Below are 27,077 nucleotides of genomic sequence, written 5' to 3' on the forward strand. Positions count from 1 at the left end.
ATAACTGAGGAGTAAAAATAGTACTGTTCAGAAATTTATTCAATCACAAAAATTTGCATGGCAATATGCATGTTCCATTCAGTAATTTATTCCCAATGCTGTTATGTTTTTAAAGTACATATAAAGAAATGAGTCACATAAAGTCAGAAAACCAATAATTAGAGAAAGTTTAGCTACCCTTAAAGAAACATATGCAGGCTTTAAGGCATTACAGAGTTTCTATGTTTGGGAAAATAAGTCGTATCTTTAAACTCATAAATTTATGCAAAGCACTTTCATAGAGAATTTTCAATAAATACATAGAAAGCTAACCAAGAGATATAACATTTTACACTTATACTTACATCTTATATCTTTACTATAAGACTGCTGTGCAGAAATCAGCAAACTTTTTTTTATGAAGGACCAGGGAGCGATATATTTAGTTTGAATGGCCGACTGGTCTCTGTTTCAACAACTTACCTCTGTAAATATGGCATGAAAGCAGTCATAGACAATCCAAAAATGAATGTGTGCAGCTGGTTTCTAATAAAACTTTATTTACAAAAATAGATATTTTGGCCGAGGAGCTCTAGTTTGCCTATATCGGGATTCAACTAAAAGTTTTGTGAGAACAGAATATTTATTTTACACTTCTTCATATTCCCTGGTTACCTAAACACAGTACCAAATACATATTATATGCTTAACAAATCTTATTACCTAAGTTACCACATGAGTTTTATGATCAATATGCTGAATGAATGACTAGGAGGAGGAACTCCCAACAAAGAAAAGAACCAGAGACAATGGCCTCCCCACAGACCTAATGGATATGGGCATAAGGAAGATGTCAGAAATAGACTTCAGGGTAACAGTTATAAAGACAATAGCTATGCCGGAGAAAACCATTAATGGCAACACAGATTCTCTAAGGGCAGAAAACCACTCTAATCAGGCCTAACTTAAAAATGCTATATATGAGATGCAATTTAAGCTAGATACTCTAACAGCTATGGTAAACAAGGCAGAAGAACCAATTAGTGATCTAGAAGACAAACTGACAGAAAGGAAGGAACAGGAAGAGGCCTAGAACAAACACCTTAAAGGCCTTGAAAACAGAATTAGATAAAATAAACGATGCCATGAAATCTTCCAATGTCAGGATTATTGGCATTCCTGAGGGGGTAGAGAGAGAATATATTTGATCAAATCCTAGCTGACAACTTCTCTAATCTGGGGAATGAAACAAGCATCCGTGTCCTACAGGCAGAAAGAACACCCCCCAAGATCAAGGAGAGGAGACCGACAACCAGGCATGTAACAGTGAAACTTGTGAATCTTAAAACCAGGGAAGCCATCTTAAGGGCAGCTAGGGGGAAGAGATTCCTTACACACAGAGGGAGGAACACCAGCATAATGTCAAACCTGTCCATAGAGAACTGGCAAGCCAGAAAGGGCCGGCAAGACATATTCAGGGTACTAAATGAGAAGAACATACAGCCAAGAATACTTTATCTGGCAAAGCTGTCATTTAGAATGGGTGGAGAGATAAAGAGCTTCCAAGACCAGCAAAAATTGAAAGAATATGTGACCACTAAGCCAGCCCTGTGAGAAATATTAAGGGGGGGTTCTATAAAAGGAGAAAGACCCCCAGAGTGATATAGAACAGAAATTTATAGAGACAATATATAGAAACAAGGACCTCACAGGCAACATGATGACAATAAAATCCTATCTTTCAATAATCACTCTCAATGTGAATGGCCTAAATGCTCCCATAAAATGGCACAGGGTTGCAGACGGATAAAAAGACAGGACCCATCTATATGTCTAAAGGAGACTCATTTTGAATCTAAAGATACATCCAGACTGGGATGCCTGGGTGGCTCAGTTGGTTAAGCGGCTGTCTTCGGCTTGGGTCATGATCCCAGCGACCTGGGATCGAGTCCCACATCGGGCTCCTTGCTCGGCGGGGAGCCTGCTTCGCCCTCTGCCTCTGCCTGCCACTCTGTCTGCCTGTGCTCGTTCTCTCCCTCTCTCTGACTAATAAATAAATAAAATCTTAAAAAAAAAAAAAAGATACATCCAGACTAAAAGTGAAGGGATGGAGAACCATCTTCCATGTCAACGGACCGCAGAAGAAAACTCAGGTAGCAATCTCACACCAAACAAATTAGATTTTAAGCTAAAGACTATAGTCAGAGATACAGAAGGACACTATATCATTCTTAAAGGGTCTATCCCACAAGAAGATCTAATACTTTAATTGTAGGGGACCTTAACACTCCACTCTCAGCAATAGACAGATCATCTAAGCATAAAGTCAACAAAAAAACAACAGCTTTGAATGACAAACTGGACCAGATGGACCTCATAGATATATACATAACATTCCACCTTAAAACAACAGAATACTCACTCTTCTCAAGTGCACATGGAACTTTCTCCAGAACAGATCACATACTGGGTCATAAATCAGGTCTCAACGAATACTAAAAGACTGAGATTATTCCCTGCATATTCTCAGAACACAGTATTTTGAAACTGGAATTCAATCACAAGAAAAAGTTTGGAAGAAATTCAAACACTTGGAAGCTAAAGATCATCCTGCTCAAGAATGTTTGGGTCAATTAGGAAATCAAAGAAGAACTTAAACAATTCACAGAAACGAATGGAATGAAAATACATTGGTCCAAAACCCATGGGATATAGCAAAGGTGGTCCTAAGGGGGAAATACTAGCCATCCAAGCATCACTCAAAAAAAAAAAAAAAAAAATCCATGGAAAAATCCTGAATATACAAACTATCTCTGTACCTTAAAGAACTGGAGAATCAAGAACAAATTAAGTCTAACCCATGCATAAGTAGAAAGTAATTAAGATTAGAGCAGAGATCAGTGAATTAGAAACCAGAAAACAGTAGAACTTATCAATGAAACTAGAGGCTGATTCTTTGAAGAATTAATAAGATTGATAACCACTGGCCAGACTTATCCAAAAGAAAAAAAGAAAGGATCCAAGTTAATAGAATTATGAATGAAAGGCAAGAGATCAGAACTAACACCAAGGAAATAGAAAAAATAATCAAAAATTATTATCAACAGCTATATGTCAGTAAGTTAAGCAACTAGAAGAAATAGATGCATTCCTGGAAACCTATAAACTTCCAGGACTGAAACAGGAAGAAACTGACAACTTGAATAGGCCAATAACCAGTAATGAGATTGAAGCAGTGACCAAAAACTTCCCAAAAAAATAGGAGTCCAGGACTTGATGGATTCCCTAGGAAATTCTACCAAACATTCAAAAAAGAAGTAATACCTATTCTCCTGAAGCTGTTTCAAAAAATAGAAAGAGAAGGAAAATTTCTAGACTCTGTGTGACCACCATTACCTTGGTCCCCAAATCAGGCAAAGACCCCATCAAAACAGAGAATTTCAGACCAATATTCCTGATGAATACAGATGCCAAAATTATCAACAAGATCCTAGCTAATAGGATCCAACAGTACATTAAAAGAATTATCGGGGCGCCTGGGTGGCTCATTGGGTTAAGACTCTCTGCCTTCGGCACAGGTCATGATCTCAGGGTCCTGGGATCGAGCCCCGCGTCGGGCTCTCTGCTCAGCAGGGAGCCTGCTTCCCTTCCTCTCTCTCTCTGCCTGCCTCTCTGCCTACTTGTGATCTCTGTCAAATAAATAAAATCTTTAAAAAAAAAAAAAAAAGAATTATCTACCACAGCCAGGTGGGATTTATCCCTGGGACACAAGGGTGGTTCAATATTCACAAATCAATCAATGTGATAAAACAAATTAATAAGAGAAGAGAGAAGAACCACATGGTCCTCTCAATTTTTGCAGAAAAAGCATGTGGCAAAATACAGCATCCTTTCCTAATTAAAACTCTTCAGAGTATAGCAATAGAGGAAACATTCCTCAATCCCATGAAATCCATCTATGAAAAACCCATAGTGGATATCATTCTCAATGGGGAAAAGCTAAGAGCCTTTCCCTTAAGATCAGGAACAAGACAAGGATGCCCACTCTCACCATTATAGTTCAACATAGTACTAGAAGTCCTAGCAAAAGCAATCAGACTACAAAAAGAAATAAAGGTACTCAAATTGGCAAAGAAGTCATCAAACTCTCTCTCTTTGCAGTTGGCATGATACTTTATGTGGAAAACCCAAAAGACTCCACCCCCAAATTACTAGAACTCATACAGCAACTCAGTAATATGGTAGGATACAAAATCAATGCACAGAAATCACTTTTTTTTTCTTTAAGATTTTATCTATGTATTTGACAGACAGAGATCACAAGTAGGCAGAGAGGCAGGCAGAGAGAGAGGAAGAAGCAGGCTCTGCTGAGCAGAGAGCCTGACGTGGGGCTCGATCCCAGGACCCTGGGATCATGACCTGAGCCGAAGGACTCTGGGATCATGACCTGAGACGAAGGCAGAGGCCTTAACCCACTGAGCCACCCAGGCGCCCCATCACTTGCTTTCTTATACACTAACAATGAAACTGTAGAAAGAGAAATTAGAGAATTGATCCCATTTACCATAGCACCAAAAACCATAAGATACCTTGGAATAAACCTAACCAAAGAGGTAAAGGACCTATACTCTAGGAACTTCAGAACACTCATGAAAGAAATTGAAGCAGACACAAAAATATGGAAAAACATTCCATGCTCATGGATTGGAAGAAGAAACATTATTGAAATGCTTATGCTGCTCAGAGCAATCTATATTTTCAATGCCATCCCAATCAAAATACCACTGGCATTTTTTCAAAGTGCTGGAACAAACAATCCTAAAATTTGTATGGAACCAGAAAAGACCCCGAATCACCAAGGAAATGTTGAAAAAGAAAAACAAAGCTGGAGGCATCATGTTGCCTGATTTCAAGCTGTATTACAAAGCTGTGATCACCAAGGCAGGCATGGTACTGGCACAAAAACAGACACGGAAATCAATGGAACAGAATAGAGAACCCAGATATGGACCCTCAACTCTATGATCAAATAATTTTTGACAAAGCAGGAGAAAACATCCAATGGAAAAAAGACAGTCTCTTCCATAAATGGTGCTGGGAAAATTGGACAGCTATAGACAGACGAATGAAACTTGACCATTCTCTTACACCATACACAAAGATAAACTCAAAATGGATGGAAGACCTCAATGTGAGACAGGAATCCATCAAAATCCTAGAGTAGAACATAGGCAGTAACCTCTTCAACATCGGCCATAGCAAGTTCTTTCAAGACACATCTCCAAAGGCAAGGGAAACAAAAGCGAAAAGAAAATTTTGGAACTTCATCAAGATAAAAAGCTTCTGCACAGCAAAGGAAACAATCAAGAAAACAAAGAGGCAACCACACAATGGGAGATGATATTTGCAAATGAAACTAAAGACAAAGGGCTGAAATCCAGTATCTATAAAGAACTTCTCAAACTCAACACCCAAAAAACAAATAATCAAGTAAAAAAATGGGCAGAAGACAGGAACAGACACTTCTCCAAAGAAGACATACAAATGGCTAACAGACACGTGAAAATATGTTCATCATTAGCCATCAGGGTAAGTCAAATCAAAACCACACTAAGATACCACCTTACACCAGTTAGAATGGCCAAAATCGACAAGATGAGAAACAACAAATGTTGGAGAGCCTGCAGAGAAAGGGGAACCCTATTACACTGTTGGTGGGAATGCAAGTTGGTGCAGCCACTTTGGAAAACAGTATGGAGGTTCCTCAAAAAATTAAAATTGAGCTACCCTATGACCCAGCAATTGCACAACTGGGTATTTACCCCAATGAAACAGATGTAGTAAAAAGAAGGGCCACAAGCACCCCAATGTTCATAGCAGCAATGGCCACAATAGCCAAACTGTGGAAAGAGCCAAGATGTCCTTCAACAGACAAATGGATAAAGAAGATGTGGTCCATATATACAATGGAATATTACTCAGCCATCAGAAAGGATGAATACCCAACTTTTGTATCAACATGGACAGGACTGGAAGAGATTATGCTGAGTGAAGTAAGTCAAGTAGAGAAAGTAAATTATCATATGGTTTCACTTATTTGTGGAATATAAGGAATAGCATGGAGGACAGTAGGAAAAGGAAGGGAAAAATTAAGTGGGGGGAGTCAGACGGGAAGATGAACCATGAGAGTCTCTGGACTCTGAGAAACAAACTGAGGGTTTTAGAGGGGAGAGTGGGGGAATGGGTTAGCCCGGTGATGGGTATTAAGGAGGACACAGATTGCATGGAGCACTGGGTGTTACACACAGACAATGAATCATGGAACACTACATCAAAAACTAATGATGTACTGTATGGCGACTAACATAACATAATAAAAAAATATGCTGAATGAAAAAAGTTTACAACTGCTCAAACCAACATGTCTAAATTAATTCTAGCAAACACCTTCCTGGTAAATTAGGTACTGCTGTTTCATTTAAAATAAATTACAAAATACTAAACTCTTTAAATGCTAAATATTACTCTGATATCAACAATGCAGTAGCCAGTAAATGTAACATTTCATAAGGACAGATTATGACTTTTAAAATCTCTCATAGCACCATACTGGGTGCAAAAGCCACCAGAACCATCTTACCAGAAGTGATCAGATTAGAGCATTCACTTGTTCAGAACGAGCAACATACTATTGACCTGATTATCCAGAGCACATGGATACATTTTCTTCAATTTCCCACTCATACATCATTCTATTTTGAAGGTGACCCCCTATCATTGGGAAAATGTGACCATTCATTCAGGCAGGGGAAAAAACAGTCTATTTTCCTATGACCATAAGCACTTTCTTTTTATGTCATGAAACACTGTCACACCTAGGATGAGCAAATTAGACTACATTTTGGCTCTATTGGACTTAGGCTGACATAGCCTAAGAGTGTGTTCAATTAGTCAGCATCATGCTGTGGGCTATGGCAGCAAGAAGGTCTTGACTCGCTCCTTGGCTGGGACCCAGTTGCTACAGACTCAGGACTCGGTAGGACATGTGTTAGTATTTCACATGGGTATTTTTTTCTCACCAAAAAAAAAAAAAAGAAAAAGAAAGAATGAGTTAACTTTCAAAAGGGGATGTGCACATACCTTCCTCCAGACATGTGTCTTGTGTCATCAAGCACTGACTCCTAGCACATTAAAGTCCCTTCGTGCATGTTTTAGCGGGCTTGGCCCTGGGTCAGAGCTGCTGCTTTGGCACAACCTCACGTGCTTGTGAAAGTTATGGACAGACTGAAAATGGATTCTTCCAGAAGGAAAGACCCTAAGCACGTTGTGGGATAGGTAAAGCCTTTGGCTTCTCCTTTCTTTCTGCTTTTTCTCCTTTTGTTTCTTCATTTGGGTCTAATTTACCCATCAGAGAAAAATGAAATCTCACAAAGAATCCACTTAGCTTTCCCTTGAATTAAAAATTTACCTGAAATTATTTTTCCCAACTATGTAGGAAATAAGCATTACTATAAGAAATTCATAAATCTGAGTTCATAAATATGTAATAAAACCAAAACCAAGATCTAGGGACACCTCAGCTTCCTTTACTCTAAGCTCACATCATAATCAAGTCACAAATAATGATCTCTATACAATGTATATGTCTGGACGAATATGTGTACGTATTTCTTTTTCTTCCTGAATGAACTGCATATACGCCTTTTAGGAGCAAATAAGAGGTTAGGGAGTCAGTTCCTTGTGACTAACCGGGGACAGAACTGATGATGTGTTTAATTTACAATGAGTAATACTTACCGCATCTTTTCCTTTCATTATGCATTCTTCTATTTTTAGTGCCGTACTAGGCCAGTGTATCTGAAATAAAAGATTATGTACCATTACGCAAATGCAAAAATAAACCACAATGAAAAACCATTTCGTTTTTGCTGTGTTCCCAACACGTTTTCATTTCATTCCATTTCCTGAAATGATAAATCAAGCCTTTATCTTTTTTATAATCAATGTTTGCCTAATGAAGACACTTATATTTGAGCTTTTATTTCATGCTAAAACTTAGTGGTTTAATGAAGGCTTTCTAAAGGCTCCCTCAAGACTCAGCCTTTCAGAGGCCACACATGCCTCAGGCGGCCCTGCTCTGTGCTTGACCTGCCGTGACCTCCACCTTCGAGTCTTTCCCCTGAATCTGACCATCTGCTCCTCCAAGTCAGGCCCCTCCCTGAGTTCCCTTTGCATTTTTACCACTTAGCCCAGAATGTGGTGTGTGGGGACTTGCTAATGGAGGCTAAGTGAGGGATTAAAGGATGTAGGATTCCTGTTATCTTGGAGGGACACCCAGACTGTCTCCAGATCGCCACCACATCAAACATGGTCCATCTCTGTACGTGTCCCTCCGACATCAGTAAAAGAGCATCACTGGTATGTACGAGGAATGGAGTGAGGCTCGTATATATAACCCAGGAGGAGAATTACTGGGTCTTAGGAAAAGTATGTATTTCATCTGTTAACACAGTGCCAGAGTGCTCTCTAGAATGGTCTCCTGTTCATACTCCAGAAGCAATATCCCCATATCTTCATGGTCACTTGCATTGTTAGCTTTCTAGTTTTTGTTCTAAGCACGTCAGATTCAATATTCAATTTAACTCTTACCACACCTTTATCAAAGATACATTATTATCCAGGGAGCTGCTTTTAAAAACAAAACAGAACAAAAAGTACATTTCTCTGTCCAGCCCCACAACGCAGTACATCTATGGATGGGAACCAAGGAATGGGATCCATGTGAGTAAGTATAGCTAGTGGTAAGTTGCCCCAAGACTCTAAGCCTTCCCATTAATAGTTTATCTCCATATCTGGTGGATCAATGCCCTGCTCCCACCAGGTTGAAAAAGCTCAACTGGACCCCTTTCTTGTGTCTCCCTCAGAATTCTGGGGTGCAACATCTCATGTTATTGCATCATCTTCATGGTTCCTGCTGGTTACCTGAATTACCAGCATCCTGATAACAGATTCTGTTTGGAGGGATACCAGCTCTGACCAGAATACCCTGTAACTTTTTCAGCATTGCTTTCAAATACTTTGACCTTAGATTCATATGGAGTGGGGTACAGAACTCCCAAGATGTTCTCTCTTCCTCTCCTACATCCCTCCAAGACACTTCGAGCCAGGCTACATCAATATTTCTTTGGTTCTCTTCTTTTTTAGGCAATCATCTTCTGTTCTCAAGTTAACATTTTGGTGAAGGAGTAGGAACTGACCAGCAGAGTAGCCTGGACCTGTCAGGAGATTAGTATTTCTAAAATAAACTTTTCCTCCTCAGGATGCTCAGGAGCTCCCAGGGGAAGGGTTCAGGTATAGCCTCCCACTACCCAGGGTCAGGGTTTACTGTCATTAGACTATTGTTTAGGCCCGTGTCAGTGACCAGGCCCTCTTCCTATCTATGGCAATCTGTCCCCTTAAGGCCCCTATTATCTCTCCCTGACTTCTCCCCTCCTCCCCTCTACCACCATCCCCTTCTGTGCTCTGCTAGCCTGAGAAACCATTCTGGGTATCAAATTAAATATTAGATATTGCTGATAAGGAGGTATTTTTTTTTTATTTATTTAGTGAGCATGCTCTTTAATTATTTAATTAGTGGTCAACATTTACAAATGAGAAATTCTGCATAAAAATCAAGATTTCTGGTTTTTCTAAATGGGCCAGGCACTCTCCTCTCTGATCTGCTTCAGACTTTTCTTTTACCTGACTGACCTCTGTAGTCATTTTAGTTTTTGAAAACTGATATATTTATGTTTGAATCCCAAATATGGTCACAATTTAATCTTCTTATTTTTTTAAAGCTGCGCCCCATAAAATAACATGTTAGGTATTTATATGCTAGAAGTGAAAGAGTCTTATCACTTAACCCACACATTATGGAGCCAAATCCAGTCCCTGATACATGAATAATATTGGAAATTTATAAAAGTGGTGTCAAAGGCATTTTATTATAATGATTTTTACATAATTACATGTATTGTCATAGGAGTAAGCACTCTATGGTTTCAATTACAGGTGTAAAATATTACTTTGATATTCTTATTAGTGTAATGGGCCCCCCCAATTTCTTACTAACAATATTCAACATCAGGTGTTCACAGTGTAGTACATAAACTTAAAAAAAAATCATGTGTTTTCATTTATGTTGCAACACAGAAAAAAGACTAAGGAAAAATCTAAAAATGTAAAAGAAAAGCAACTAAAAAGGCAAACATATACACCTAAAATCCTAGAATCAATGTTCATGATGGCAGCAGTGAATCCAGCAGTGGATCATATGTGATTTAGGAAAGACATCACATATCATATCAGCATGAAGTTCAGATGCAACCCTGCATCAGCTTCAGCACAGTCACTGATACCATTAAAGGGTAAGCATCCTAGAAGTGAGGCTTTAGAATTTACAAACTTTACTGACCCATTATTTTGGAAAACATTTTGCAAATGGGGTGAGATATTTTTCAGATGATTTCTAAGGCCCATTTTCACTTGAGATTCAATTTGGTTTTGGAATTATGATTTTACTGTGGATGCATAAATTATTCAAAAGGGTATGCTAGAATATGTGCATATGTAGATACATGTCCATGGACTGTATGTATGTATGTGTATATATATATATATATATATATATATATAGCATATATTATATATACTGCATATTATACATACACAAGTAAATATAAATACAAATTTATTTTAGAATCATCTATCACTGGAAAGATTTTTATGACTAATTCAGTTACCAGCATCAATAAATCAGAGAACACCTCATTTGTAATTTTGAATCTTACTTTATATTCTTATACAATTTGGGAAATACAGGGCTCTTCCTCTTGAAATATTAGCATCCCTTCTTATTCATTTTTCATTATGTAAAATGATGACTTCTTTAAACTGCATTTTCACAATTTCCAAGTAAAACTCAACCAATTCTTTAGAAAAATATACCAAGTTGAGCTTTTCAACTTTGAAATAGTATCCAGACTAGCAAAACTAACTCAGCATACTACAGAATCGTCTATTCCCCTAAATGATTGCTTCATAACCATTATTTCTAGGACTGTTTGAATACATTGTTTAGGGGCAATTCTCTACAGAATTTCTACACATCTTCTGACAGCTTCTGTTCCCCATTATTTTTTCAAACAGGCTTGAAGGTAGAGATAGAACTTCCCTCCAGAGAAAACAAAGACTGGTTTCCTGAACGGGGATAATAAAGTGAATGTTTCCCTCTAGACAAAGGCTGAATAGGTTTGCTGTAACGCCCTTAGGAGATTTCCTATTTCCTAAGCTTGAGGTTTATCAGGCACACACACTCACTGTGTGTGCAGCATCTACCTGGGATGCCATGTGCCACCCCCTGTGGCACTTACGGGGGCAAAGCAATTCCTGCAAACATGATGGCCATGCTACATGCTAAGCTGTGGCTAATACAGTCCTTTGTCTCTGACCCAGGAATCTCATTTCTTCTGGCAGCATCTTGGAAATGGTATCATGCTAACTTGCTCTCTTACAAGTGAGGTAGAAATCTCAGACTCTTTACAATTTAAGATAATATATTTTGTGATAGTGAATACGAAAAATGGCTTTCTGAAGGATTGTCAGAATCTGTATTGTTTTTAGCAGCAAATGTAATAATGTCCATTGCTCTTAGAAAGAAAAAGTCATTTTGCAGGCACATCTTACAAAGTGTTTCACTACAAAACCCTTTCCTGGTATCGTCTTCATATTTCTTCCTGCTTTGATCCCCTATATTGTTCTTCTTACTTTATCTACTTAGGATTATATCATGATTTATGTACTTAACTTTAGCTCTCGTATTCATCTGTAAGTTACAGAGAGCAAGGCAATGCCTTATTTCTGTATCCCTAGCAGCGCACAATCCCAACGGGGCACACTTTCCATGTGGTTACTGCTTAGTCAACATCTATTGATTGACTTGTATCAATCAATACACCGTTATCACATTCTTTGTGAAATCCATCTGCAGTAAAATGTGAGAAATAAGCTTCACTGACATGAGAGGTTGCTGTAAACAATGGCAAAGGAACGAGACAAGTAACAATTTTCAGTTTAACCAGGGAGGAAATTCTGTACGAATTAACAAAAATCTCAGCTTTGAAAGACTGGTGGGATTTCTGAAGACAGAGAGAAGGGTCTTAACCAGATCACTTTGAGAGGATGGGAGAGATGCAGAAGATTAAATTAGGAACTCTTAGTACTCTAGAGTCCAATACTGAGGAGTTCTCCAAAGAACGATGTCATTATAGATTTACTCAAGTTTTGTTGTGGTTTTCAGCTGGTTTTCTAGCAACCCTTACAGGCCCAGGATGGCATTCAAATGTTCGTTCGAGTGAAAAAAGATGAGAGAGCAAGACCTTGTGAAAATGGGGTTATTTTAAAACCATCATGTACAAGTATCCTGCCAAGACAGCAAAGGAAATTATTTTCTTCATTTGTTGTAGAAGTCAGGATGTATTTTGGTTCAGCTCCAGAGTTTATCGTCAACAAAACCCCATCAAACTAAGCTATTTGTTCTGCACACATTTTTTAAAGGCAGTGAAACAACAGGGTGTAACACTATTTCCAAATTTTCTGTTTCAAAAAGGTATAAAAAGCAAAAGGTTAAATACACATCATTTCATCACAATCCTCCTATAATACAATTTAATTGTTCCAATTCACATTTACAGGCAATTTACTATTCTTGAATATCTCAAAGGAGAAATATAAAATAAAAATTAAATTACAAAGCTATTTTTTTTTCTGGACTCCCTAGTGAGTCTCATAATTATCCTACAGTTGAAGATTTAACAACTTACTGTTAAAAGATATTATGACACTGAGATTTAGAGAAGCAAAAACAAATCCACAAAGAAGGAATAATTTAACTGTCTAAAAACAATTTCCATTTATAAATAAATAAATAATCAATCCAGTAAATCTCTCTTCATGGAATATATTTCACTACCTTAGACACTATTATAATTTCATCTAATATATTCTCTAATTCTATTATTCTAATATAAGTGTTTATTTATATTTTAGTTTTTCCTTCTACATTTTACATCTACTCATAGTACCCATGTCCATCAATGTATATTTAAACCATTTGTCCTATAAATATCATGAAAAAAATATATTTTGAGTATAACACACTAAGAGTCCTAATGGTTTATAAATGGTCATCTTTAACCTGACATATAATCATTTTTAGTGTTTATGCTTTTATACTTAATTATAATGACTGTCATTATTTAAGTAGTTTATATGCCAGAATTATAATCTTTTGAACTATAAACAAGATTTGTATTTGAAATGTTTATATGCCAAAGCATTTGAACTAGGACAATATTATTATTACAAAAACATTATTGGCCTGATGCATGCCCTTTTTAATGGATGAAATTTACTCAACTGCTAACACTAATGTAAACTACCATCTGCTATTTATATGCAAATTATATTTGAATGCTTTTTTCTACTCAGTAAAAATATTAAATTCTAAAATATAAGAATTTTTTTTGATGCAATAAAGTTGAATTAATGGGAAAAACAGAAATACTTTTAAAAGCAAGTGTCTAAAAGATCAGTATGTATAGATATCCAAATTAACTAGTGTAATGCTAGCCTAAAAGAATGATGGTAGGAATAATTTTAGAAAAAAGCCTGAAATTTGGGGTGCCTGGGTGGCTCAGTGGGTTAAAGCCTCTGCCTTCAGCTCAAGCATGATCTCAGGGTCCTGGGATCGAGTTCCGCATTGGGCTCTCTGCTTGGCAGGGAGCCTTCCTCCTCTCTCTGCCTACTTGTGATCTCTCTCCATCAAATAAAAAAAAGCCTGAAATTTATAAACTTAGAGAAAACTATCGGTGATTGTTAAATTCAAGTTCATCACTAATATGGGAAAGCCTATGAAGTCCAATAAGTTTTGGGACTTAAATAAACATACCTACTTTTGATTTCATTGGGAAATGGAAAAAGAGAAAAGAATATTTTATCCTTCAAACCACTATTGTTATCTACCTTTCAGAGAAATTTTTGACTTGTTTTTCAGGAAATTTCAGTAATCCTCACATAAGCACTAATGGCAAGGCACTATAAAGACTGAACACCGCCATGCTAATCTCTTACCATGGTTGAATACCATGGTTGAGAGTCAGTGTGGCTCTCAATCTTTGCCCTAAGTAAACAAGTGGGGAATAGTTCCTTCTTATACTAGTCAGTAGTTTTTCTCCATTCCTGTCACCAACAACTAATCATTCCACTAGTACTTCACCATTACTAAGGTAAAACGCGGTCATGCTAACAGTGTTAGAACCAAGGGAAAAGAAACACCGCCGAACAAAAGGCAGGGCTAACAGCAGAGTGAAGACCAGCTGGGAGACGTGAGGTTCGCACCAAAGCAGTCATCTGCTTCTCAGTGGTATGACACAGTGGAAAGAGCACAGACTCCACAGACAGACAGACACGGTTTTCAATTATCCCTACTATTAATGGCTTCGCAGCTCCATTTTCCTAAACGTACCACTGCTAAAGTAATCATGCTAACTATAATTCTAGTTATGTTATGCACACATTCAGAATCTCCCACCAGCTCATGCATTGCCTCGATTAAGTTTCATCAGCACGTCAGTCAATATTCTTCACAATCTGGTACCAACTATATTTCCATCCTTAATTCGCACCCTGTACCCTGTTCCCACCACTCACATCCCACCCTCTCCCCAACCTCCGCCCTTTACGTAGCTACTTCGGATATTAGTCAATATTTTAAACTACTCTAAAATTTCTGTTCTTTCCTCTACTCACTCTGCTCCCACACCAATCTGTACAAATTGAAATTCTAAGAATCATTAGAAATCCAATTCAAATTTAATCTCCTCCAGGAACCCCCACCCACCAGCTTTTGTATACTTTCTTAGTATTTTAGACACTTATGACAGTTTTATTTAAATTGTGCTGTATATGGCAAATGCGTATGTATCTTCTCCACTATATTACACATATTTTAGGGTACAGACTGTTTTGTTCGTGTCTTCATTCTTCATATCTCCATGTAGGTTTCCAAAATGTAGTTCAATAGCCCTCAAAATATGTCAGACTTTTCTACCTTACTTAGATATGGCAGTGCATGACAACTGTGTGCTGATTCAATGTCTAGTTCAGACAGTAATCCTGGTAGCAAATAGGTAGATGGCACTTACTATGATCTACAGACTGTTCTAGGCATCTAACAACTCAATGAATTCTCTTATAAAAGCTGTGAGGTAAGTACTACGGTCACCTCTCCCTCACAGGTAAGACAACTGAGAAATAGGGATGTGGAGTAAGTTGCCCAAGATCACTCATCTCGTAAGAGGCAGACCGGAAATGGGAGTCCATGCGGTCTGGCAACGTATTCTGTGTTCTTTGTATTTACATTCTGTTCTTTGTAAAAAGTGTTAAGAGTATCTATGAATTAAGACAGTTAAAATGAAGTAAAAAGTAAAATTAATATGTTGGCTGTTTTTATTAAGTTTCAAAAAATTAACTGTGGTCAGCTGAACCTCATTCTAGAAATAAAACATTGATCAGGAAAATAAGGGCACCCTTTCGACCAATAAAGAAACACAAACAAATATACCGTACCTAACACCTCCTTAGTAGTAACTTTAAATGAATGTGATAAATGCAAATAAGGAAGTAAATTGTTCTCATGGAATATAAAAAATAGTACAAAAATGTTTTCAGTAATTCTTAGATGCTGTATGAAAAAATTTACCTTATGTAATATCAAAGGGATTTTTATTTTTGATTATACTCATTTTAGTTTACTAATGAATATTATTATTCATCATTTTGAAAGCATATACATTATTAAAATGTTTTAAAGTCACATGAAAAGTTTTTTTTAATCCTCTTTTAAAAGACCGGATAACTAAATAATTGTGTAAATACCGTGTTGGCTTTTAAATGCTAAGAAAATACTGTGGTGTCTGGGTGGCTCAGTGGGTTAAAGGCTCTGCCTTTGGCTCAGGTCATGATCCCAGGGTCCTGGGATCGAGCCCCGCATCGGGCTCTCTGCTCTGCAGGGAGCCTGCTTCCCCCTCTCTCTCTGCCTGCCTCTCTGCCTAATGTGATCTCTCTCTCTGTCAAATAAATAATTTAAAAAAAAAAAAAGAAAAAATAGAAAATACCAGCACTTTTTGTGCTTTTTCCCCCCCTTCTTGATCATGATTGTGATATATCTAACACATTCAGTTTTGTATGAATTAACTCTAAAAAAACTTAACTCATTAATTTTCCATGATCCTATTTAAATCCTCTTAGACTTAAGTCCAATTAAATTACACCAGTGATTAAAGTTAAAAAACTATGCATCACATAAAAATAAAATTTAACTCTGCTGAGTATAAAGCTGCTAACCCGAGAATTTAGTAATAACATAATAAACTATCATTATCTCTTCTGGCTACATCTTGACTTTACAAAAAGTATAAATGAATTGGGGTGGAAGGTGTGAGGGGAAACATATACATTTCTTTTCAAATGATCTAGATTGGAAGTGCTTCCTCAATACAGAGCTGTAATTTTTTTTTTTAAGATTTTATTTATTTATTTATTTATTTGACAGAGAGAGGCACAGCAAGAGAGGGAATGCAAGTAGGAGGAGTGAGGGAGGGAGAAGCAGGCTCGATCCCAGGACTCTGGGATCATGACCTGAGCTGAAGGTAGATGCTTAATGACTGAGCCACCCAGGCCTAAAACTTAAATTTTAAAATTAAGTACTAAGTAAAAGAAAATTTAATGAGGAATGTTTTTAACAGATGAAAAACAAAAGCCAGTTTAAACATGAGTAGCCCTGAATTTCCATGGTTAGAGCCCTATCCCAATTTAGAGACTATGGGATTTTGTCACACAATTGCTTATTAAAAGTGAGATATAGATCCAGGCTGTACCTATAGGAATTCAAGTGAAAAATGTCTGCCAGGATGCTTTGTCCTTCCCTTTCCACATTTTTTACTCATACGAATGTCCTGATCTTATCATATTATGATCAGAAAATCACAAGATGTTTTAAAATTTTTCATTCAAGGGGCGCCTGGGTGGCTCAGTGGCTTAAAGCCTCTGCCTTCGGCTCAGGTCGTGATCCCGGGGTCCTGGGATCGAGCCCCGCATCGGGCTCTCTGCTCAGCGGGGAGCCTGCTTTCTCCCTGCCTCTCTGCCTGCTTGTGATCTGTCAAATAAATAAATAAAATTTAAAAATTTTTCATTCAAATAATGGTTTCCTCTAACTTAATCCAAGTTTTTTTTTTTTTTTAAGATTTTATTTATTTATTTGACAGACAGAGATCACAAGGAGGAGAGAAGCAGGCAGAGAGAGAGGAGGAAGCAGGCTCCCTGCAGAGCAGAGAGCCCGATGCAGGGCTCGATCCCAGGACCCTGGGATCATGACCTGAGCCAAAGGCAGAGCCTTTAACCCACTGAGCCACCCAGGTGCCCCCAAGTTTTTTGTTTTTTGTTTTTAACACCAACGCCTTTAAAGATTAAAAGAAAAAAAAATTTTTAATTTCTCAGAAAGTTCCAGGTAAAATCAGAGTTTAATCACGAAGTCTCACATTATCTGTGGATTTTAGAGATCTTTGAAGACAGCATTTTGTAGAAGCTACTCTCTTGTGGCAGGTGTGAATTTCTCATAAAATAAAATAAAACCACAAGACAAAACAAATAGAATTATAATTGAAATTTTCACAGTGAATAGGATTTAACACCTGGATTGACTTTTCTGAGTGTGAGTCAAAACACAGATTGAACGAAGCAGAATTTTAGTGCAAAAGACTATTATTACATCATTTAGGAAACTCTATGAACTAAGTAATTCATAAAGCAAATATATCTAAGTCTGTTAAATGGTAAGTTCTTATCTATTTCAAAATTGCAGTCTTACCTATGTGTACTCATAAAAGTTCTGATTATTATACATAAAAATTATTTATTTGGCATCACATATAGGACCAAGATTTCCTAAGGCTTAGAGGGACACATAATGCTTCAGTATTTCACAGTCTTGGATGCAAATTACAACCACCTAGGGGGTGGTTTAAAACCCACACTTCAGTCTGGGGTGGGGGACATCATGGCCCAGAAATTATTTACCTTGTAAATAATGTTATTAAGTGTGCAGCCAAAGTAAAAACTACCCCCACACTAAAACAAGATCCTACCTTGTTTGCCTTTGGGGAAGTGGGTAGGTGGTTGGTGGGGGTAGGGGTGGGGACAGAAGGCAGACAAAATTAACCTAAAAGAAATTAGAGAATAATTAGTTTCAAAGTGTTTCCGGCAGTAAGTACAAGGGCAAATGCAAAAGAGCAGAGGATGAAGAGAACATATTTATTGGATGAAGTCAGGATTCACAATAGACACAGTTACATTCTTTTAGTATCTATATTCTTTGAGTGCCTACAACTGCAAGCATGAATATAACACAGTATCTATTATAAAGGAGCAATCTTATACAGTAGACTGGCAAGTAAACAGCCAATTTCAAAATAAGAACAAAGATTAAGAAAGGGGTGGGGGAACCTTCTCCAAATCTTCTTCAAATAGAAGAGAAAGGAGGTAACTTAAATTAAAAAAAAAAAAAAAAGTGGGTATGTTAGAGCGAAGGAGAGTGTGTAACAATAAGGAGATATTAAAGAGCAAACAGAGGTCCTCAACATCACTAATCATCATCATACCACAATGAGGTATCATCTCACAACTGTTAAAATGGTTATTATAAAAAAAATTTTTTTTAAAGCGTTGGTGAAGATGTGTAGAAAAGGAAACTCTTCTGCAGTGCTGGTAGAAATGTGAACTGGCATAGCTTCTAAGGAGAATGGCATGGAAGTTCCTCAAAAAAATTGAAACTAAAGTGACCACAGGATCCAGCAATTTCACTTCTAGTTGTATATTCAAAGGCAATCAAGAGTCTGTCAATGATGAATGGATAAAGAAGATGTGGTGTACATGTATACAGTGGGATATTATTCAGTCATGAGATGAAAGGAAGTCCTGTCATTTGCAACAAGGATGGACCCCGAGAGCATTATGCTAAGTGAAATAAGTCAGACAGAGAAAGACAAATACTGTGTGATATCACTTATATGTAGACTCTAAAAAAGTCAAATTCAAAGAAGCAGAGAGTAGAACAGTGGTTGCCAGAAAGGGGAGGTTGGAAGGATGGAGATCAAAGATGTTAATCAAAGAGTACAAACTCCCAGTTATAACATAGTAAGTTCTGGGGACCTAACGTACAGCATGATGATGATGATTAATACTGTATTATATACTAAAAGTTAAGTTGTGGGCGCCTGGGTGGCTCAGTGGGTTAAAGGCTCTGCCTTCGGCTCAGGGTCCTGGGATCGAGCCCCGCATGGGGCTCTCTGCTCAGCAGGAAGCCTGCTTCCTCCTCTCTCTGCCTGCTTCTCTGCCTACTTGTGATCTCTGTCAAATAAATATATAAAATCTTTTAAAAAAAAAAAGTTAAGTTGTTAAGATAGTAAATCTTAAATGTTCTTACTACAAAAAAGAAACTGTAACCACGGGACATGATGGATATGGTAGTTACCGCGATGGTGGCAATTATTTTGCAATATATAAATTTATCAAATCAACATGTTATACCCCTTAAACCTACACAATGTTATGTCTCGTTATATCCCAAGAAAGCTGGAAAAAGTGACAACAGAAGTGATCTGCTAGGAATGCACTGGTGTGGCAACTGGAGATGAGACTAAAAAGGTAAATGAGAGTAGAAAACAAGGATCTATAACTTTGCAAAAATCAGAGCTTTCCGTTTATTTTCACTCAAATTTTTTAGAATGTTTTATAAGACGAAGATTATGGAGCAAGAGCTGTTAACTATGGCATGAAAAAAGAATTCAGGAAATCTACCAGCTTTGATTGAAAAAATTACATCATTATTTATTTGCATAATCTCCAACTAAAATTAGCACCTCTATAATATAAATGCAAGAAACAAATCAAAGTATTAATACCCGTAGCTTAATAATGAAGAGAAATACCTGATATTTTATTTAATTCTTTTAAAGATTTATTTTAGAGAGAAAGAGAGATCATGTGTGCATGCGTGGGAGGAGGGGCAGAGAGAGAATCTCAGGCAGACTCCCCTTTGAGCATGGAGCCACTTGTAGGGCTCAGTCTAATGACCCCAAGATCATGACCTGAACTGAAGCCAAGAGTTGGATGCTTAATCGACTAAGCTACCCAGGAGCCCCAAGAAATATCTTTATTAAGATATCTTTAAAATATCTTTATTTTAAAGATATTATTTTAGATATTATATATTTGTTTAGATGTTATATTATTTAAAAGATATTATTTTAAAGCTATTACTAAAATATCTTTATTAAGATATCTTAATATTACTTGAGAGTTGTTACAGGTATCTCAAAACATTATTAACATTCATCATTACTTTGAAATTACAGTACTGAAAAGAGCAGTTGGTAGGTCTTATTATTTAATACACTAATTAAGAAGCTACGTGTTTTTATACTATGAATTACTATTCTTGTAATGTGATAGGTTTATTATTTCAAAATATTTATAACTTGGTGACTGTTTTCAATATTTTATTTAGTAATCCTACAAAATGATTTAATACATTTGAGGGTCCAAAGACTTCATCAGACTGCCAAATAGATCCATGACACACAAACATTTTTAAGACCCCCTATACAAAACTATATTTGTTGCTGATTTTACAGAAAGAGAGGAAATGATATAGAAAAGATAAAACATAACCCATCCTTAAAAAAAGTCAACAGGGTGGGATACTGAGCAGGGATAGCAGGAATGGCACTGTGTGAAAGCAGAAAGAGCACCCCCACCTGTCATAAGGAGGGAGGGAGAAAAGTCACACAGAAGTAGCAGCACTGGTGATAGGAGAGAGAGGATCCACGTGTTTAATGGTTTCTATTTCCTACTAAAGTTAAAAATTACGATTAGTCATCTTCCTGAGGAGATTATCAGGGCTAGTCCATTGTGACCCACTCCTACATTGTGACTGCACGCCCCAAGGGAAGCATGGACGCTCCCGGCCCCAAGAGATCAACCGCTAATAGCTGGACTTATTCCCTCACCCCCATAAAGCTCAGCGCAGGTCCCAATCTGACTCCGCCCTTCTGAACCATCAAATACTTCCATTAAATTATCTCAAACGCCTGCTCTGGCTTTAGCAAAATCCACCGAAACTCCCACTTCTTTTTCCAGTGTTCCTCGACCTTCCTGTTTTAACTGAAACCACTATGTGCCCTGAAACTTTTGTTTCTCTACCAGCCATCTCTAATGGCAGTGGCTTTTTAAAATCTAAACCCACGGGGCGCCTGGGTGGCTCAGTGGGTTGAGCCTCTGCCTTCGGCTTGGGTCATGATCCCAGGGTCCTGGGATCGAGCCCCGCATCGGGCTCTCTGCTTAGCGGGAAGCCTGCTTCCCTTCCTCTCTCTCTGCCTGCCTCTCTGCCTACCTGTGATCTCTGTCAAATAAATAAATAAAAAAAATCTTAAAAAAATTTTTTTTAAATCTAAACCCACATGTTAAGAAAGATATTTTAAGTGATCCTTCTTGCCTGCTCCTAATTAATGTTCACCCTAAAATCATCTACCCCACTCGAATTTAAAACAAAATAATAAACATAAAACCCCTGCTGCTCTGAAGCTCATGTGATCACAACAATACCACCTGCTCTCCTTCCTCGTAGTCATCTGCCATCATCCTTTGTCACGTGCTCCTTATTAATGGAAAGATTTTTTTCACCTAGGTTACTGTCTTTCTCTTCAGAAGGATGAATCGTCAGCTATCACCCTAGCTAACCGGATGCCCTATCCTCTGATCTTTCAATGATCGTCCCTTGAAATCAATCTCAGCCACACACTGTGATGCTGCTTCTGTAGCCCTCACAGACCACTATGCCAGCCACTAGCCACAACCGGCTACTGAACCTTGAAATAACCAGCTCTATTTTTCTCCACAGCAGTCATCACTATCTGCTATTATTGTATGGTATTTTTTTAAGTCAGTATTTTCTAATCTTTTACAATGTATATGTCCTCCTTCTGAAGTAAGTATTGGGTTATGAAAATTCAATCAAATAAATAAAATTAGAAATAAATAAAAATGCTATTGTAGTTGCCAAGACGGTGAGGTATTGGGTAGGGATAAACAAATGAATCAAGGGAAGACTGCCGAAAAATATGTGAATCAAAGAGACCAGTGGAAGAAGGTTTGGAGGGTGTGTGGATCACCAGGAACTCAAACCCTGTTGGAGGAAGTGGAACTTTGTATAACTACTTTCTACTTTGGAGAAGCATTAGGCATTATTTTGTACAGGTGAACATCGACAGCAATTAACCTGTAACCAGATATACCCAGAATATATGCCCTAGAGGCATTCCTTTAGGAATGCGTATTAGGAGATATCACTGTAGTAATCATAGAAACATCAATACAGCAAAATCCTGGGTACCATCCAATTGTCCTTTGACAGATGATGGGTAAACTGTGCTATAGTCATACAATGGAATATATTACATACCAGTCAAAGTGACTAATAAGAGCTTATACATAGCTTCTAACGTGTGCAAAGCATACTTCTTCGTCCCTTACTTATGTTAACTTATTTTTGTCTTCAGAAAAGATTAACATTTCCACCCTTTTACAAATGAGGAAACAGGTGTAAAGGGGCTAAGGAATTTGCCAAGTGTTATAAATGAGAGTCAGGATTGGAACCTAGAAATCTAATTTGTGGTCCTAATTCACTCTTCTATTTCTACAACAAAGGAACAATAACTATAAGAAAGATGACTGACTCCAAGAAATAATTCTGAGTAACACGAAACAACAACAAAAATAATCCCAGAAGACTGCAATATGCTATTGTGTATCATTTTTATATAGCTCAAAACAAGTAGCTCTAAATAATATAGTATACAGGAAAACATTTATTATAATAACTTTTAAAATAAAAACAAAAAACGGACATAAGATACAGGGTAGTAATCCCTTGAGTGCAGCAGGAGGGTGCATGAGGAGGGAAAGGTGGGAAGGTAAAGGTAGATGCACCTACAGTGGGATTGGTGATATTCTCATTCTTGAGTTGGATGAGTGTGGGGTTCACTGGTGTTGGTTTCATTATTATGCTTTCTAACATGTTTACATTATTTATATTCTTTTATGTATTGAATATTACATTTCAAAAGTTATTAAAAGCTAAGAGATAAATATAGTGGGCTTTGGCTACACTCAGGTACCTGATCTCAGAGGGAAAAGGAGGGAGTTGGGATCACATGGATATATATTTAAGGGGAGATTTTTCTATGGTGGGGTCTGGGTCTTGCTCATAGAATGACGGGCTGGACTTAACGGCTTGACCTCAGCAATTCTGCCTCCCAAGGGGTATCTGGTAATGTCCAGAGACTTTTAGATTGTCATGCCTGGGGGGATGCGTTCTGCTGACATCTATTACATAAAACCCAGGGACAGCTAAACAGTCTACCATGCACAGGACACCTCCCTCCCCAACTCACACCTATTCATAATGTTAATAGAACTCATGATGAGAAACCCAGAGATAGATAAAGCAAAGCAGGAGATAGCAGGAGATAGATAAAGCAATGACAGGTTACAAAAAAATAGAGGGAACAAGGTTCAGAAAAGATCAGAGGAAAGCCTGGCCCAGAGGCAGACACACTGCATCTTCAGAGCCTGGAAAGCACCAAGGCACGTTCATTCTCAAGTTCATTCCTTTAAACAAAAGGTGCATCAGGCAGATCTAGCTTTAATCCTGCTGCTACCGAAAGCAGACACAAAAGTTCTATTTGAACTTTCACTGCTAATCACTTTGTGGAACCAAGAAGAAAAAGTACAAAACCATAAATGCAGGTGAGGTGAAGTTACCTCAGAGTCGACGAAGCTTAAGCCTCAGGGCTCCTTGCTGGAATATGACTCTTTTGTGACCCAGGGAAGGACCTTAGCAATTTTGAAATTTATGTCTGAATAAGGATATTTCCTGAAGGGGTCACTAAACTGCATATACTTCAGATTCCACAAAATGAGGATTTACCCTTGAATGCAGCAAAGTTACTGAATTTAATAATTTGTGTAGCTACCTTCCTTGGTATTCTTGAAATATGGCACCCTTAATCTTCAAAGGTCACATACTATTCTATTTAGCTCCCTAAGATGCAGTTCATGAAACCCTACCACTCTCCTTGTCCCTTATAGAGTCTTCCCAGGTCATTTCCCCAGTCTTTCCAGCATTACAAGCCTAAGGACACCATTAGGGCAAAAGAACTAAGGAGAATAAGTAGGTGATTCAATTTCCTCTACTCTAAAAGGGGAATCACATTAATGTGGGAAGCTGATACCTCTTGGTCTCAGCTCCACGTCAGAAACAACAGCTGAGGAAAATCATTAGGAGATTTTGTGTACAGAAGAATCATCGAGTAAGCTTGCTGTAAATGTGGATTCCAGGGACTCCATAAGGGTTACACGATCCTGACCCAAGGATAACAATTTAAAAACCACTTCCGTAACACAAAGAGTCTTAATCTTAAGGATGTCCCATCCCTTGAAGGATCTTTCCATATTCACATACTTAAAATTTTTATAGAGATTGTATTAGTTTATTATAGCTGTGGTATAACAAAATACCATGGACTGGGTGGCACAAACAACAGAAATTTGTTTTATCGTAGCTCTGAAGGCTGGAAGCCCAAGATCAAGGTGTTGGCAAGACTGGTTCCTTCTGGGGCCTCTCCTTGGTTTGTAGATGGCTACCTTCTCACTATGACTCTCACTGTATTTCCTTTGTAGGCACACAACCCTGATGTTTTTTTGTGTGACCGAATTTCCTCCTTTCATAAGGACACCTATCAGACGTGGTGAGGGCCCAACCTAACGGCCTCATTTTAACTTTATCATCTCTTTAAAGGTCTTATTTCCAAATAAAGGTACTTGGGGTTAGGGCTCAAACATATGAATTTTGGGGACATTCAGTCCATAATAGAGGTTGTTCTATGAATCCAATACTTAGGGTCCCTAGTTTAGATATTCCTTCGCAGAAAATCGGAGAATGTAGACGATGTAACTGAGAGAACAAGACGAGAGCCATATGGTGAACATCACAGTTAGTGGGGGAAAGTCTATCCGAGCAGAGAGAGGAAAAACCACTAAATTTGACTGGAAGGAGGAAGTCATAGATGGTCTTATAGATGGGTAGACGTAGGTGTGAGTGTGTATATAATATAAATACTATATATGTGTTACATATATAAAGAGATATCCTGTCTTTTAAGAACTATTGAGAGAGCATAATGAAAAATGATAGTAAAAAGGAAAGACTATGTGCTTCCACTCCCTCTTGCAACTACTCAAATGATGGTAAAGGACATAATCCAAAAAGGACAAGACAGAACTTGAGTGGAGAAGCCAAAGAAATGTCAGCGACATTTTGGAAGTTCTCTGACATATGGAAAAGTGTTGAATGGCTCTGCACACTAGAAAAACTGAAATCTAAATGCTTACAAAGTGAAGGGAGCCAATATGCAACCTGATTCATGAAAATTTCAGAGATTCTCAGGAATTGGAAGTCTATGGTCCTTCAGAGAATAGGAATTGGATAGGTGCAGGTGAAATTAGGAGCAATGGTCCCAAGTTTGTACAATAAACAGGCCAGAACAGCGAGGGAAAGAGAATCAAGAAGAAAATGGAAAGAAGAAAAAACATTTAAAAAATATTTTCCAGAACTGAAGGCCATGAGATCTCCTATAGAAGGCCCAATGTGGATGAAAAAAAAATATGTCAACTCTAAGAGAAATTTGAGAAAAATTTAAAATACAGAGGCATTTAGTTCAAGATTAGGGGGATATAGTGGAAGGAAAGAGGTTACATACAAAACTTTTGAAATTAGAAAGGCACTAATGTCTCACAGCTATCTTGAAAGTCTTTAAACATGGAGCAGTATCCTCAAAATTCTGAAGCCAATGATTTTCATTCCAGAATTTTATACTCATCTATCAATTATATGTGAAGTTTGAATATTATTATTTTCAAACATAAAAAACTCAGAAGTTTACTTTGGATCCTTCTTCAAGAAGCTACCAGAAGGCATATTTCACTAAAAGGTCATATAAACTCATTAAGAAAACTCTACAAGTGAGAGGTAGAGGGGATGCTCAAGGGTAATGGTGACATTAAACTCTGGAATGGTAAGAGAACCAGAAAGGATATCTCTAATTTAAAAACCAAAAACTTGGAACTGATGGAAACTGAGAAGAGGAGAGGACGTCGGGTAGAGAGTTTGGTGTTTGGCGAAAAATTAGGGAAAGTAATATAAAAAAATCTAAGCAAAAAGAAAAAAAGAAGCAATAATATTTAATCCCATAAGGGGCAAAAAACTGTGATCTATTTTCCTAATAACACTAATGTAGATAGTTGTTACTCAAATAAAAATTGTGCTACAGCTAAATTGGGAAGATGAAGGGACAGAAAAGTGGGGGCTTCTCACATACTGCAGAGATATTTTAGCTATGGTAGTGCAAAAAAAGAATGTTAAAATCCCCATCTTCCTTAATAGAAAGTCAATAGATAATGTCTAACATCAATGGTATCAAGGAAGAATAGCATATAAATGTTATTTAGAAAAATGGAGGTAAGAATCAGAAGAAGTCACAAGAGTTGAAATAATTTTCTCTAGGGGTTAGAAACTGGCGAGATGAAAGGAGGCTGTTTTTCATCATAAATTTTTGAAGTGACTTTAAAAAATATGGACATTGATCATTCTGACAAACATAAAAAAATGTATTGTAAAGAAAATGTATTATGTAATACATACATTTATGCCAAAAAGGTACTATTGTCTAAGTATTTCTTCATGTTTTATGCCAGAAAGATACTATCATCTAAATATTTCTTCATGCTTTAAGGTTGACTTGGGTCTGAAAAAATTTTTAGCTAGACTCAACTCTGTATAAGCAGAGACTCTAAGTGCTATCTTTTTTCATCACATTCAACCT

The 27,077-nt window shown here is 37.4% G+C and overlaps 1 protein-coding gene across 1 annotated transcript in view; it reads right to left on the reverse strand.

The window, feature by feature from the left end:
- SEMA3E (semaphorin 3E) overlaps positions 1-27,077 on the reverse strand; it is a 246,736-nt gene that overhangs the window by 85,186 nt on the left and 134,473 nt on the right. The window contains exon 3 of the mRNA XM_080819075.1: positions 7,777-7,836. Within this exon, the coding sequence (XP_080675201.1) occupies positions 7,777-7,836 (60 nt within the window). The remainder of the gene's footprint in view (positions 1-7,776; positions 7,837-27,077) is intronic.

This window comes from Martes martes, assembly GCF_963455335.1.
Source record: "Martes martes genome assembly, chromosome: 11".
NCBI classification, from domain to species: Eukaryota; Metazoa; Chordata; class Mammalia; order Carnivora; family Mustelidae; genus Martes; species Martes martes.